Here is a 12892-nt window from a genome sequence, read left to right on the forward strand (position 1 = left end):
ACAGGAAGGTTTAGGAAATGCAGACTCTCACTTGGAGGCCACAACTGTGTAGGGGTATGCTCCAAGACCTGGATTGCCAGGGTGTTGAGCTGAAGATAGAAACTGAGAACATCTGAGGTACGACCAGAATCATGGTCCAGTGTTTGAAGAGGGTAAGGGCCAGTGCCTAGCATCAATGCTAGACAACTTACATGGTAACTAAGTAATGTTATTCAAGAGTCCAGTGAAGTGGTCCAAGGGTTAAATAATGAGAATTCCGGCCGAAATTTGATCCAGAGCAGATTCCTGATGCAGAGTTTTGTGCTTGGCTGGACCAATATTGTCAGAATTACACACTGACAGCTGGAGTCATTAGGGAGGCACATTACTGAATAGAGAGCAATGCCAGCAGAACTGTGGCTTAGAGACATTTGAAGAGGTGATAATCCTGTGAAAACTCCCAAAGATACTTAGGTGTTTTGACACTCAAGGTTAACGTCCAGCAAAACAAGGTGTTACAAAGGTCTTGCCAGAATACTTAGAAACAATTTTATTAAAAGGAGCAACACTGAAGACATAAAAATACAACTTAAGGGAAATATTTGCCACAAATATGCTTTTTTCCCCCCTGTGAACAATGCATTCCCTACGGCTGGGGACACATAAATGATTAGGGTTGCCAAAAGGCGGCAGTTTGGCTCTTGTCAACAGACTGGTATATCTGGAATTACTTCAAGGCTCTGACTGGAAGTATCCACCCAAAGAGTGATATCCAGTGTTCACCCTTAGAGAAATGATTCTTCCAAGCTAGTCATCCATCTTGCCTACTTATTCCATTTTATTTCTGCCCTATTGGTATCCTGTAAGAGACAATACATGATCAATGTGATGACGACAAAATGTTAGTGTTCTGTTTTGAGTACAATATTCAAATTTGTCTGGCTTAAGAGTTTTAAAATTTTTATTCTTAAAAGTAAAAAACTGGGACTCTCTACTCAGGTTTTAGATGAGGCTCAGAAGGGATTTTACTAAATGTGATTATCCTTCTTCCCTGAACCTGATTAATAAGCATGACTATATGACACTTCATCATGTTAAATAACATGCTGAGGAACCCAGTTAGGGACATAGCACCAAAGGGGAAGACTGATTCTTGTTGGAAATTAAATTAGCCCAACTGTGCCTCCTATTGATTGTAAAAAAAGGCAGGAAGCTACTGCCCTATCCACATCCCAAACAACCTCATTTTAGAAATTATTTCCGAGGAAGGTGATATTTTAAAAGGTATATAAAAGTGACATATTTATATATCTGTAGGGAGAACATTTTAAAAATCCCCTCCAATTGTATGTTTTTTTTTGGGGGGGGGAATCTATTTAAAAAAAGAATAAAAGCATATAGCTTTTTCTTTCATTATAGATGAAATTATAGAGCTGCATTTTAAACTGGGATGAAATTAATCTTTTTAATTTAATGTCCTGGAAACAGCTATACTGGATTCCAAGCAGGGGAAATGGTTATTTCCTCAACATTGCCAATGTTTGTTGAATACTGTATTCAATTAGAAATATTAACAGTATTTAGCTAAGAATTATTAATAAGATGATATAAATCAAGAGCACAAACAGGAACTACTCTGTATTCTGCAATGTGCTTTGTTTTTTGTTATTTTTTGGGGAGGGGGGGTTGCTGCAAAAATACATAGACATTATCCAGAGATTATAAGCATCATGGGGACAAAAGAGGGGAGAGGATTTTACTATTGAAGTCAGTGTCTTTATAGTTACCAATTCCATACACCCTTCTGGTATGCTACCTAGTTCAGGAACACATCCATTGTGTGGAAACTGGAAACTGGATACACACTGGATCTCCTTTCAAGCCAGTTGGCAACCACAGCTTCCAATGAATGCCCCATATTTCAGACCATCTGATGTAAACTTGTAGCCCCCTGTATTCCATGTTTACTGGGGCAATGAGAAGCAACAAATATGGGACTTCCCAAGATCTACAGCATGATTTGGTGCAGCATAATGGAAGCAGACATTATATGGAACTGCTGAAGTTCTGCAGGATTCATTTAAGTTCTTCAGGATACTCACACATACCCACAAAATCAATCAACACAGTATTTACCTGCAAGCTACAGGTATTCCTTATGCTGTTAGAGAGAACAGAATACCAATGTGTATGCTCACTTCTGCAGTGAGACCAATGGATGGCCAGGGCATCCACTTGGTGGTTGTAGTGTAGCTGTAGTTATGGTGTCAGATTTAACTCCTCTGCACGGCAGAGTGCTCAAAGAATCCAACAGAAATCACTACCTTGCTGCTACAGTCTGCTTGAACTTCACAGAGCAGTCATGTCTAATCTATTCCTGGTAGCTTACAAAATACCCACCCTTCACATCCCACCCCACAAGTGGGGGCAACATACACCAAACATAGAGCAGCCTTTTCTCCTGTGAGGAAAAAAAATAGATGTTTTTGTCTCAAAGGACAGCTGTATGTTATGTGTAAGTTAGTTGGGTATATTATTCCAGGTGACCTGTGGAGCTACCAGTACAGACTAGGATTCATCATACTGAGCAGTGTTCCATTCATTGTAGGAAATGTCGCCTACCATCGTATGTAGTTTAGATACGTAGTTTATTGTGGAAAACTGTTATTTTTACTGAGAGGCAAAAGCAAAATCCATACTGAGTATCCATTTGGGCCACCAAAGACACCAGATATGAAATATACCATATCTGTCTGCATTCCACACAAAAGTGCACACACTGCATCCACTTGTGTACTGTTGGGGAGCTAGTTTGGATACTGTATCTTTGGTGTAAATGGTAACGTTAATAAGGCTCTTCTTTGAGAGAAGGGGCCAATTTAATGCGTATCTCAAGGGTATACATCAGGACTACTACTTTTGTATATGTTAAGGAAATGCCTTTTATTTCCAGAAAAGCTAAGAAAAAGGGAGACTTTTGAGAGTGGAGTGTTTTTGCCCTTTTTATTTCCCCTCAAATGGTAACCCAAGCATGCGAGCAAACAGGGGATCTGCAGCACAGGCACAGCAGCCATCTCTCAAGCAGCACTTTCCATAAACCTGGGTTAACATCTGGACCGGCAGCCATTTGGAATGAAGAGTCGAATCTCTGCTGCCCACTGCAGTGCAGCATGGCACACACCAACGACCCTGGGGCACTCCTCCTGCTGTGGAGGCTCCCAATGACACGTGAGCTGGGGACAGACAGAGGTTTATCCTCTTCCAATCGCCTGCAACTCATGTTGCAGGCTGAACTTGCTGGGTTTGTCACCGAAAACGCAAAGCTTCTCTGCATCTCCTGATGTATGTTTAAAAAAAGCAGCAAGGCCCTTCACACAAGGTTCATGTTCTTATTGTTTGCTTGAGCGTTTCTGATTTGTTGGGGGAAGAAAAGACCCTTGATGTACGAAGTTGGGCTTAACTCCCCAGAGCCCAACTCTCCCAAGGTAACTCACTGCTTCAGGGTACTTTACCTTCGTGTGGGGCTGGGTCTTGATGGAGCCGTATTCATATTTCTTCTTTCCGCTGCCTTATTAATATCTGAAAAGAATAATCAACCCATCTGTTCAATGCTACGGAATAAAAACAAAATCATCAGCACATTTCAAATGAAAGCAACAACAAAAAAACTACAATGACAACCAGATGGTGTAAGAAAATCCATTCAGCAGACACACTGTCACTTGGGCAATTTTTATTAAGTTACGGCAGTACATTGTCATGGTTTGGTAAGGAATATCCCTCAGTTTTCTGGCTAACACAATGCTTTAACACTCTGCCAAGTCCCAAACCTAACAACTGCCCCCTCCAAAAGTAGAAAAGGTTGCCTTCTAGACTTTGGAGTGTCAGCTGTAAGAATTTTTTTTGTGTGGGTGAGTACAGGACAGTGGGAGAGACAGAGTTAAAAAAAAAAAAAAGAGCAAAGGCAAATAATTCCATTTTATGTTATAAAGAAGAAACAGTTGGCTGTTGTCTTAAAACTTCCAATATGCCATGAAGCAGGGCCTACTTTTAATGTGCTCGGTGTTGCATCCCATTGGATAGAATGTTCTAGAATGAGATGTAGGAAAAAATTTTTTAATGAAGTATATTACAGGTTAGCAACTATAACCCTCACAGGTAAGTACCTAAGAATAAGAATTGCTATTTGGTTTGATAGTAAAACACTCCACATAAGAAGTTTTCATTAGAGAAATGTGGCATTTACTAATATGTAAGGGAGAACAGTGGAATCATACAAACTTACAGAAAAGCTAATTTATGTAAAAGTCTGCTTGAGAAAAACAAATCTGCTTTGAAAAAATTGAAGTGAATAATAAAAACACCACATATAAGGAAGAACTGATGCAATATCTAAGGAAATGAAATGTACCAATCTATGCCCAAAGGTAACAAAGGCCAATTTTTATGCCTTAAAGAGTAATAAATGTATTAAAAATCTGAATCTTTGGTTGAATGAAGAAATGAAACTGTGTCCTGCTGCAGTATAATTTTGTTCCCCTTGTTCCATAGTAGGCAATTAGTAGTGTATTTAATGACATTAAATGGTATTAAGCACTCACATAGAGTGCTTTAAAATAGTAATTATGTATTTAAAAAATTCCAACGGGAGTCCTATGATGTGAGATCACAGTACCCTGCTATGTTGTCAACTTTTGAGTTTCTATTCAAGTGAGAATGATCTTCAGTTTCATTTTAAGTCAGTTTCTATTATAATCTAGAAAAATGACTTCTGATAAACTGAAAGTAACATAAATCTAAGAGAAGCATATTTCACCCCAAGTTGCTTCTCCTATTTTTCAATTAAGTAGACACAATGCTATCATCCTTCTATTTTAAAACGATCAGAAAATAATGTCTATATAGGACTTAGCCAGTATTGACTATGGCTTTGGTATGGCAAGTAGAACTTTCACTTACAACCCTGAAAGTTTGGCAATATCTGAATTACACATCATATAATGATAAATCTTATAGGGAATAATACCTAGTTCTCTTATGTGTTATTGTAGAGATTATCAGTTCAGGTTTAGAAGGGCCTACTAACCTAGTCTACTCACTTCGTACTGCTCTCTAATATGGGGTGACTAGGATTCAGAGGAAAATGTCATCTCTTTGATTAAATAGTTTTTAAAGTATCTTTGGAATACACTGAGGGTGGTAGGGGTGTGAAGATATCTTCTAAATAAGCACCATATCTCCCAGCAGGATTCCAAATACTATTAAATGGTCTTGTGAATAAAGAAAACTTCTCTAAACATTGACTTGACCTGAACATTTAGGTTACAGTACAGAACATATGGTACTATTTTAGTTGGCAAGTTTCTATTAATGTTATATAATTTGCCCATATGAAATGAAAAGGACTATTACACTGTTTAATTATATCCAGTTCTGTGAGCACCTACAAATAGGACTGGGGAGACCAATGTAGTCATGAATTACATACTTTTGGGGCAAAACTGGTTCTATTTAGAATGAATGAGGTAAATACTGTACTTTTTTTTTTTTTTTTACTTTGAAGTTAGTGAAATTTTTTTGCAATTTTTGGCAAATTATTTAAAATTCAAAATTATTATATCTTTAAACCATTTGATTATAATTTGCTTCCTAATATGTATTTTCATCAAATAACCTAAAGCAATTAATTATATTTGGATAGTGTGGCTTATGTTTCCTCTGTAAAAAAAGAGAACTCTGAAACCATTTTCTTAATTTTTTTCTTAAGTGTCAAGTATTTGTTTATTCACCTCTATTTAAGAGTTATATACCTCCATTTTGGGTGAGATATGGAGAAAATAGAGACTTGGAAATTTCTGATAGTTTCACTGCCACCCAAAAGGACTGCTCAGGTTAGAGGAGGGTTGGGGGATGGGTTTCAGTGAGAGTTATGAAAACAATACTGTCATCACTATTAATCCTAATACACAAAAATATCCTAACACATGGTCACACAGAACTTTTGAAAACCTCTGAGTTCAGAAATGCAGGAAGAATAGAGAAGCTACCAAAAGAACAGATAACTTCAGGGAGCTGATCACAAAAGTGTAATAAAGATTTAAAGAGTCAAGGGGAAAAAACCTCTTGCCCCATCTCAATTTTTTGTCATAATGACCCATCAACTGGAAGGGAGGTTAGACATTCATTTGAGTAAGTTTCTCTTTGAAAATGTAAATATTGGAACTGGTAAAGGGGGCTTTTGTATTAATTAGATGAATCAGATTTTTACCTTCTTAAATCCTTTTAGAGATATATAGTCTACCTCAAGGAAATAAAAATAATATAAAGGAAAAGGAAAAAAAAAGACATAAAGTCAATTTGGGCACCTTTCTGGACATCTGGTAGAGAACCACAACTGGAATTTAATCAACGAGAGGATAATGGCAACTGTGATGCTTCTTTCTCCTCCTGCCAAATGGCCTTAAGATCCAAAGTCAGTCTCTTAGCACCTCTCTCACTTCAGCCTGGTTGGTACCTCTAGACTTTGTTAAGTAGATTAGCAAGGTGAATGCCATTCAAAAATCACCATCACTACAAGGTACTTTGGCCTGAATATCTTTTAAGTAGTCTTCTGAAAATAGTTAAAAGCACTTTTCAGGTAAGGATTTTTAGATAAGAAAAATACCAACTGAAGGAATCTACATAAAAGGAACAAACGAGAAAATAATCTAGAAAACATGTCACACAGGAAACGGTAGAGCTGTTTTAAGTCACAAAAGATTGGGGCAAAGAACTTTCAAAGAATGACACAATGCCTAATGTACTATTTTAGACTAATATGCTAGACAGGGTTCACACAACGGTTTTTGTATAATGCTATAAATAAAAATGCATGTTTCATTCATAGTACCAAAAACTGCTTTGCTCTATTTTTTAATTGTACTATCCTAAAAACTCTTTTCACCTTAAAATCAGTTTTTATCACAAGTTATCACAATGGAAAACCATAAGGACCATGTTAAACAAAGTGCAGTATGAATCGCTGTACTTAGTGACAGTACCACTGTTTGCAGTTGAAAGAATCCAGAAGCCTATACAATTTCAATAAGTGATTACAAATGAAATAAAATTCTCCAAAAGCTTAGTCGAAAACCAACTAACAATCAGTAATTACTAAATTGGAAATACGTTATGATAAAGATAAAGCCATTTAAAACACCATACTGACAAGAAAGCGGTTATCACACATTAAACTCCTCAAACTGGGAGGGGAAAGGATTGGACTTTTCACTTAAACTGTATTTATGAAGATGATCTTGAGGTATATTTTAACATCAGGGATATGAAACCAGTTATACTGTCATGAGTCAAGGATAAGAGAATGCTCTGATTATGGTTTCTAAATCAATCCTTTAAGCTTACTTTAAAAACTATGCATTCCCTCATATTTGATTATCTCCTTCATTCTCTAATTAAAATAATTATTCTATCTTTAACTGTATTGAATTATTATTCCTATGTACAGGAATGGGAGAAACAATAACTTATATTTACAGAATGCTTATTCTGTCCCAGAGCCTGCACTAACAGCATCATGTGCATTATATCATCCAATCCTTTCTACAACTCTTAAAGTACTATTATGTTCTCTATTTTGCGAATGAGGAAATTTGATATTTAGAGAAATGAAGTGACTTCTCTTTGGTCACATGATGACCAGGAGTCTCAGAGCTAGGATTCAAATCCAGGTCTGTCTGACACCAAAGTGCTTAACCATTATGCTATGCTGCCCCAACAGGGAATGGAAAAACATGGTTTCCATTATTAGCACTTGCTAAGACTCCCTGATCAAAAACGACAGAACCTGGAAAAGGACCAGTCTATGCCAGTCACACCAATGTTTAAGTGCCTTAGACACCCAGCGGGGCAGAACTTACTTATTCAATTACCACTTCAATTTCTATCACCTCAAACTGCAGTTCACCCTTGAACAATGCAGGGATTAGGAGTGCTGTCCCCATGCAGCCAAAAAACTTCTGACTACCTAAAAACTTAACAATAGCCTATGCTGGGCAGCCCAGATGGCTCAGTGGTTTAGCACCGCCTTCCGCCCAGGGTGTCATCCTGGGGCCCCGGGGTCGAGTCCCACGTTGGGCTCCCTGCATGGAGCCTCCTTCTCTCTCTGCCTGTGTGTCTGCCTCTCTCTCTCTGTGTCTCTCATGAGTAAATAAATAAAATCTTTAAAACAAAACAAAAAACAATAGTCTATGTGGACTGGAGCCTTAATAATACGAACAGGTGATTAACACAAAATTTTTTATGATATCTGTATTATATACTGTATTCTTATAGTAAAGTAAGCTAGAGAAAAGAAGATATTATGGAAATCATAAGGAAGAGAAAACACATTTATGGTACTGTAAAAAAAAAACACACATATAGGTGGACTTCTGCAGTTGAAACCCAGGTTGTTCAAGGGTCAACTGTACAATGTTTCTGGCTTTGCTCCTGATATTCTATTCACTTCAACACTTCAGACAAAAATTCTCTATCAACATTTAATTTCCTGCCCTTTTTATTTCTTTCGAGGAAAGACCACTTGCCTAATCAGCATATCTGAGTTCTAGTCCTAACAGGGGCAAGGGATGGTTAGTCAACCTGATGAAATGGATATTCTACCTGTGTTGGTTATGTGGATTCAAGGAGAACATCAGCTAAGAGAAAAAACTCACTAATTAGGATTCACAAAGATTGAGCTAATCCAAACTAGTAACAGTCTGAGCTATAAAAAATGTAATATACAGGTTTATTTAACACAGGTAAAATTTCAACTCAACTGTACAAGTAGAGATCCTTACAGAACTAAATTAACACACTTGAAAGGACAGCTTATAATCAGCTCATCAAATGCCTCTAGGCCTACCATGTGTCACACTCTGTACTAAGCCTTACACATATGGAAATAACAGGACTAAAGTCTCTGCTTTAAAGGAGTTCACTGTTTAATAAAGGAGAGCGGGACATATACACGGATAATCATAATATAATCAAAAGTTGGTTTATAAAAAAAAAAAAAAAAGTTGGTTTATAGCAGAGACAATGAAGGCCTGTATATGTGGCAGGGGAGAAGAAAAGGGCAGACAGGAGATTGGAAAAAATAAGGGGTAGGAGGTACATGGAGGAGTAAGGGATGGCCTAAAAAGAAACTGAATCCTGAAGGATGAGGAGTTTACCCGCAAGAGAGAAGTCATTCCAGCACATGTAAAGATGAAGGAATGGTGTGAAGAATATAATTAGAAAAACTAAAGGAAGTGTAATGTAGGGAAGAGGGGATAGGAGGAAGAAAAGAGAGTGGAATTACAGATGCAAGCCAGAGTTAGAGAAAGGTCACAAAACACTTTGACTTTGAAAAGGAAAAAATTGGTGGCAAGAGGGCTTGTGTAAACTGAGCTACCATAATAGAGTCTCAGTAAAGCCAAATTAATGAAAGCTTCCTATATGTATATTATCCAGAAAAGGGGGTTGGGAGGATATAAACCTAAGACATTCAAAATATTGCCTATTATACTGATGTTTTTCAAGGGTCACTGGTTTGACAATCAAGGAAAGAGATACCAGAAAAATGTTTAAAAGGTTACAATTTTACCTTCAGTTAAGGAATATTAAAAAAACTTAGGGCCAGAGTCAGTAATTAATTGCTAACAATATTAGCTTAACCTACTGTTCAGGAAGAAATTGACAGCCAAGCACTCTTCCTTATTTTTTTCTAGTACTTTTTTTTTAAGAAGTGTGATAAAAAACATATAACATACAATTGATCATATTAACTATTATTTTTTAAAAGTAAGCCCCAGTGTGGGGCTTGAACCCACAATCCCAAGATCAAGAGTAGCATGCTTTGCCGACTGAGTCAGCCAGGTGCCCTTCACATGAACTATTTTCACATGTACAGTTTAGTATGCTGAGTATATTCACAGTTGTACAACAGATCTTCAGAACTTTTTCATCTTGCAAAACTAAAACTCTTTATACCCATTAGTTTCCCATGCTCCCTCTCTTCATTTATATATATATATATATATACACACACACACACACATTTTTTTTTCATTCTTCACGTCGCATTCCTTTAATGAAGATATATCAGCATCACCCATGAAGTTAAACGTTATTCTCAGACCCCATCTCAAACTTTGAGAATCTGAGAATGAAGTCTAGGAATCTGTATTATAACAAGCTTCTCAGGTGATTCCTGGCAAGTATTTGGGAACTGTATTATCTATTTATCCCTTTAGCTTATGCATAACATATACTCAGATCCTCCATTTAGAAACCTCTTTAACTCCTGTATTCAAGGAGTAATAACCCATAAACATAATGTTACAAAGAAAATGTCATGACAATGGCTAAAATCTGTCAAAGTATAACCTTTGAAAACAATATAGAAAACATAACTACATTGCTACCTCCAAAGGAAATGGAATCATCAACCAAGTTTCCATTGTAATAAACGTAGTAACAATGTCCAATTATAAGGTCAGCACCCCCACCCACCAAGGAGGAGTGTGCACCAACAACTCTTTAATTTCATCTGATAGTTTAAAAAGTATCCTGAGAACTTAAGCGTCTTTTCCCAATTAGCTAGTTATAAAATAGCAAGAAAAATATTAACCACTGAACTTGCCACTTTTTGATAGCATAATATCCACTTCTTTGAATGGCAAACTGCCAACTAAAGTTCTGTCTGAATTCTGCAGATTGTTTTGCTGGCAGAGGCTAAAACTCCTGCTTCTTCTGAGGCATTTGGTTTTCATATCTAAATGCATCTCTTTGCAAGAAGAGAAAAATGGTCACACACATAATTTCATATCTACACCACTAAAAGCAAAGTGGGTCAAATCTAAATTTAATAAGCCGACCATGGAATCTTGGTAGGTCTGCTTCCTTTGTTCTCAAGAAGGTGAAAGCATCCTATTGATGTGAATAGAAGGAATTAAAATACTGAAAACTACAGATATTCTAACTATTGCTATTACCTCTCGAGTTCAAACTATAATGCCAAAGAACATTTTATAGTTAAATTACAGTTTTGCTTAAAATGTATACCCAACCATAAACCAGAGTTGCCAATTCTATTAGTAATCTGGGATATAAGTATTACTAGATTAGTACTAGAATCTGCTGTTTCCAGTGAAAACTCATTTTCTAAAGCCTAAATCAGGGGTTCTTAAAACTTTAATGTGCATAAAAACTGCAGGGGTTGCTTCTGAAAGGCAGATACCTCAGGCCCCACCTCAACAGACTGGTCAGTTGAGGCGTTAGAGAGCTGTATACTGATATGTATTTTCAACAAACTGTTCTAGTGACTCTGACACTGTCCTAATATAAATTTTTCAAAGAAAGGTTCAGTTTATAATCTAAGTTTTTGTACTGAACGAAAGCATATTTTTCCTTTTTCTTTTGGATATCAAGAATAATTTAAGATTATTCTTGATATCCAAAAGATAAGATTTAAAAATAAATTTCTTATATCCTCTCATGGTAAATACATGTTACTACTACCTCAATCTCCAAATGCATAATTAAGTATACTCATTTAAAGTCAAATTATTCATAATTCAAAGTTCTCCAAAGCTTGCTCACTAACTGCAGGATCAACCTAATCTTTAGCAATTCAAGCATTCTCGATCCAAACCAGGAGACCACTCAAGACATTTTATACAGCTAAAGTTCTAAAACATTCTGCTTTATAAATTCTCCAATGCAACTTAAGTTGCCCTGATCCTTGCCTAAAGTTGTTGGTCTTTATGTAGGTCAACAATAATGTTTTGAATATGAAATAAGGGGAAAAGTTCTGATTCTTTGGAGAATTATTTTCTTAACATAAAAGTAATTAATAATGAGCACTGGGTGTTATATACAACTGATGAATCACCGAACTCTACCTCTGACACTAATAATACACTATCTGTTACTTAATTGGATTTAAATTAAAAAAAAAGAAAGAAAAAAGTAATTGGTCTAGTTGACCTATTATCTTAGTTTTTTTAGTGATAGGATAAAGAATGAAAATGATCATCCCTATAAATATTCATATCTGGTGGTAATAAAACCACCATTTAAAAAGCAGCAGGCATGCTGGTATTATATATTTAGCTGTCAGTATACTTCATATTTTTCTAATGTGCTGCTGCTGCAGACAGTGGCCTTATCCTGATCCTTTCATTAACACTTCTCATTAACCAAAGTAACATAGAGGGTAATTTTCTGTTGGTCACTGCCCTTTTAACTTCTTGATAGTTTAACTCTGCTTAAGCCAAATAGTCTAGAGAAACGTGTATGCTATTCACAGGACAAATCTTTTGGCACAATAAAAGCTGACTGAGCTTTAAAAGCACTTGTCTCAAAGACACATGATAATCACTAGTAAACCACAAGGTATAGAGAGCAAACAGTGCGGCAGAAAGAATAGTCCATTTGGGAAAACACTAGGATCTAAAGATACATACAGGATAGCAAGAAAAGAGGCACCAATAATATCTTCCTTTCTTGGACATCTACAGTGCATATGTTGGGCATATTAAAGTTCTGGAATAAGGACACTTCTTAATCTCAATATTTCTCAATTTTGCTTGACCACAAAATCTTTTATCTTCAGTAGTATCTTGAATATGTTCTATAAATACGTGATTTGGACAAAAATAATCTAACTTCTCTGTGCCATTATTTCCTCATACACAAAAAAGATTCAATAATAATACCTCACCTATCTCACAAGATTGGTGGGAACAAATGAGTTGGTACTGTAAACCTGCTTTGTAAATCATATGCACTGCTGGATCTACGTCATCATTACCATTAAGATTAACAGTTTAGGAGCTGCATTTCATTCTTTACGTGGGGAGTCAAAAACAAAGAAACAATGATAGTTGAA

General features: G+C 36.4%; 1 protein-coding gene across 3 annotated transcripts in view; it reads right to left on the reverse strand.

The window, feature by feature from the left end:
* The window catches only part of NCOA5 (nuclear receptor coactivator 5), a 29007-nt gene that overhangs the window by 13622 nt on the left and 2493 nt on the right, over positions 1-12892 (reverse strand). For 2 of the 3 annotated variants that reach the window (XM_072801283.1, XM_072801286.1), the window contains exon 2: positions 3492-3558. The exons of the other annotated variant lie outside the window; for it this stretch is intronic. In XM_072801283.1, coding sequence (XP_072657384.1) covers positions 3492-3529 — 38 coding nt within the window. In that variant the 5' untranslated portion in view covers positions 3530-3558. The remainder of the gene's footprint in view (positions 1-3491; positions 3559-12892) is intronic. 3 annotated transcript variants of the gene reach the window in all.

Source organism: Canis lupus, chromosome 26 (assembly GCF_048164855.1).
Source record: "Canis lupus baileyi chromosome 26, mCanLup2.hap1, whole genome shotgun sequence".
NCBI classification, from domain to species: domain Eukaryota; kingdom Metazoa; phylum Chordata; class Mammalia; order Carnivora; family Canidae; genus Canis; species Canis lupus.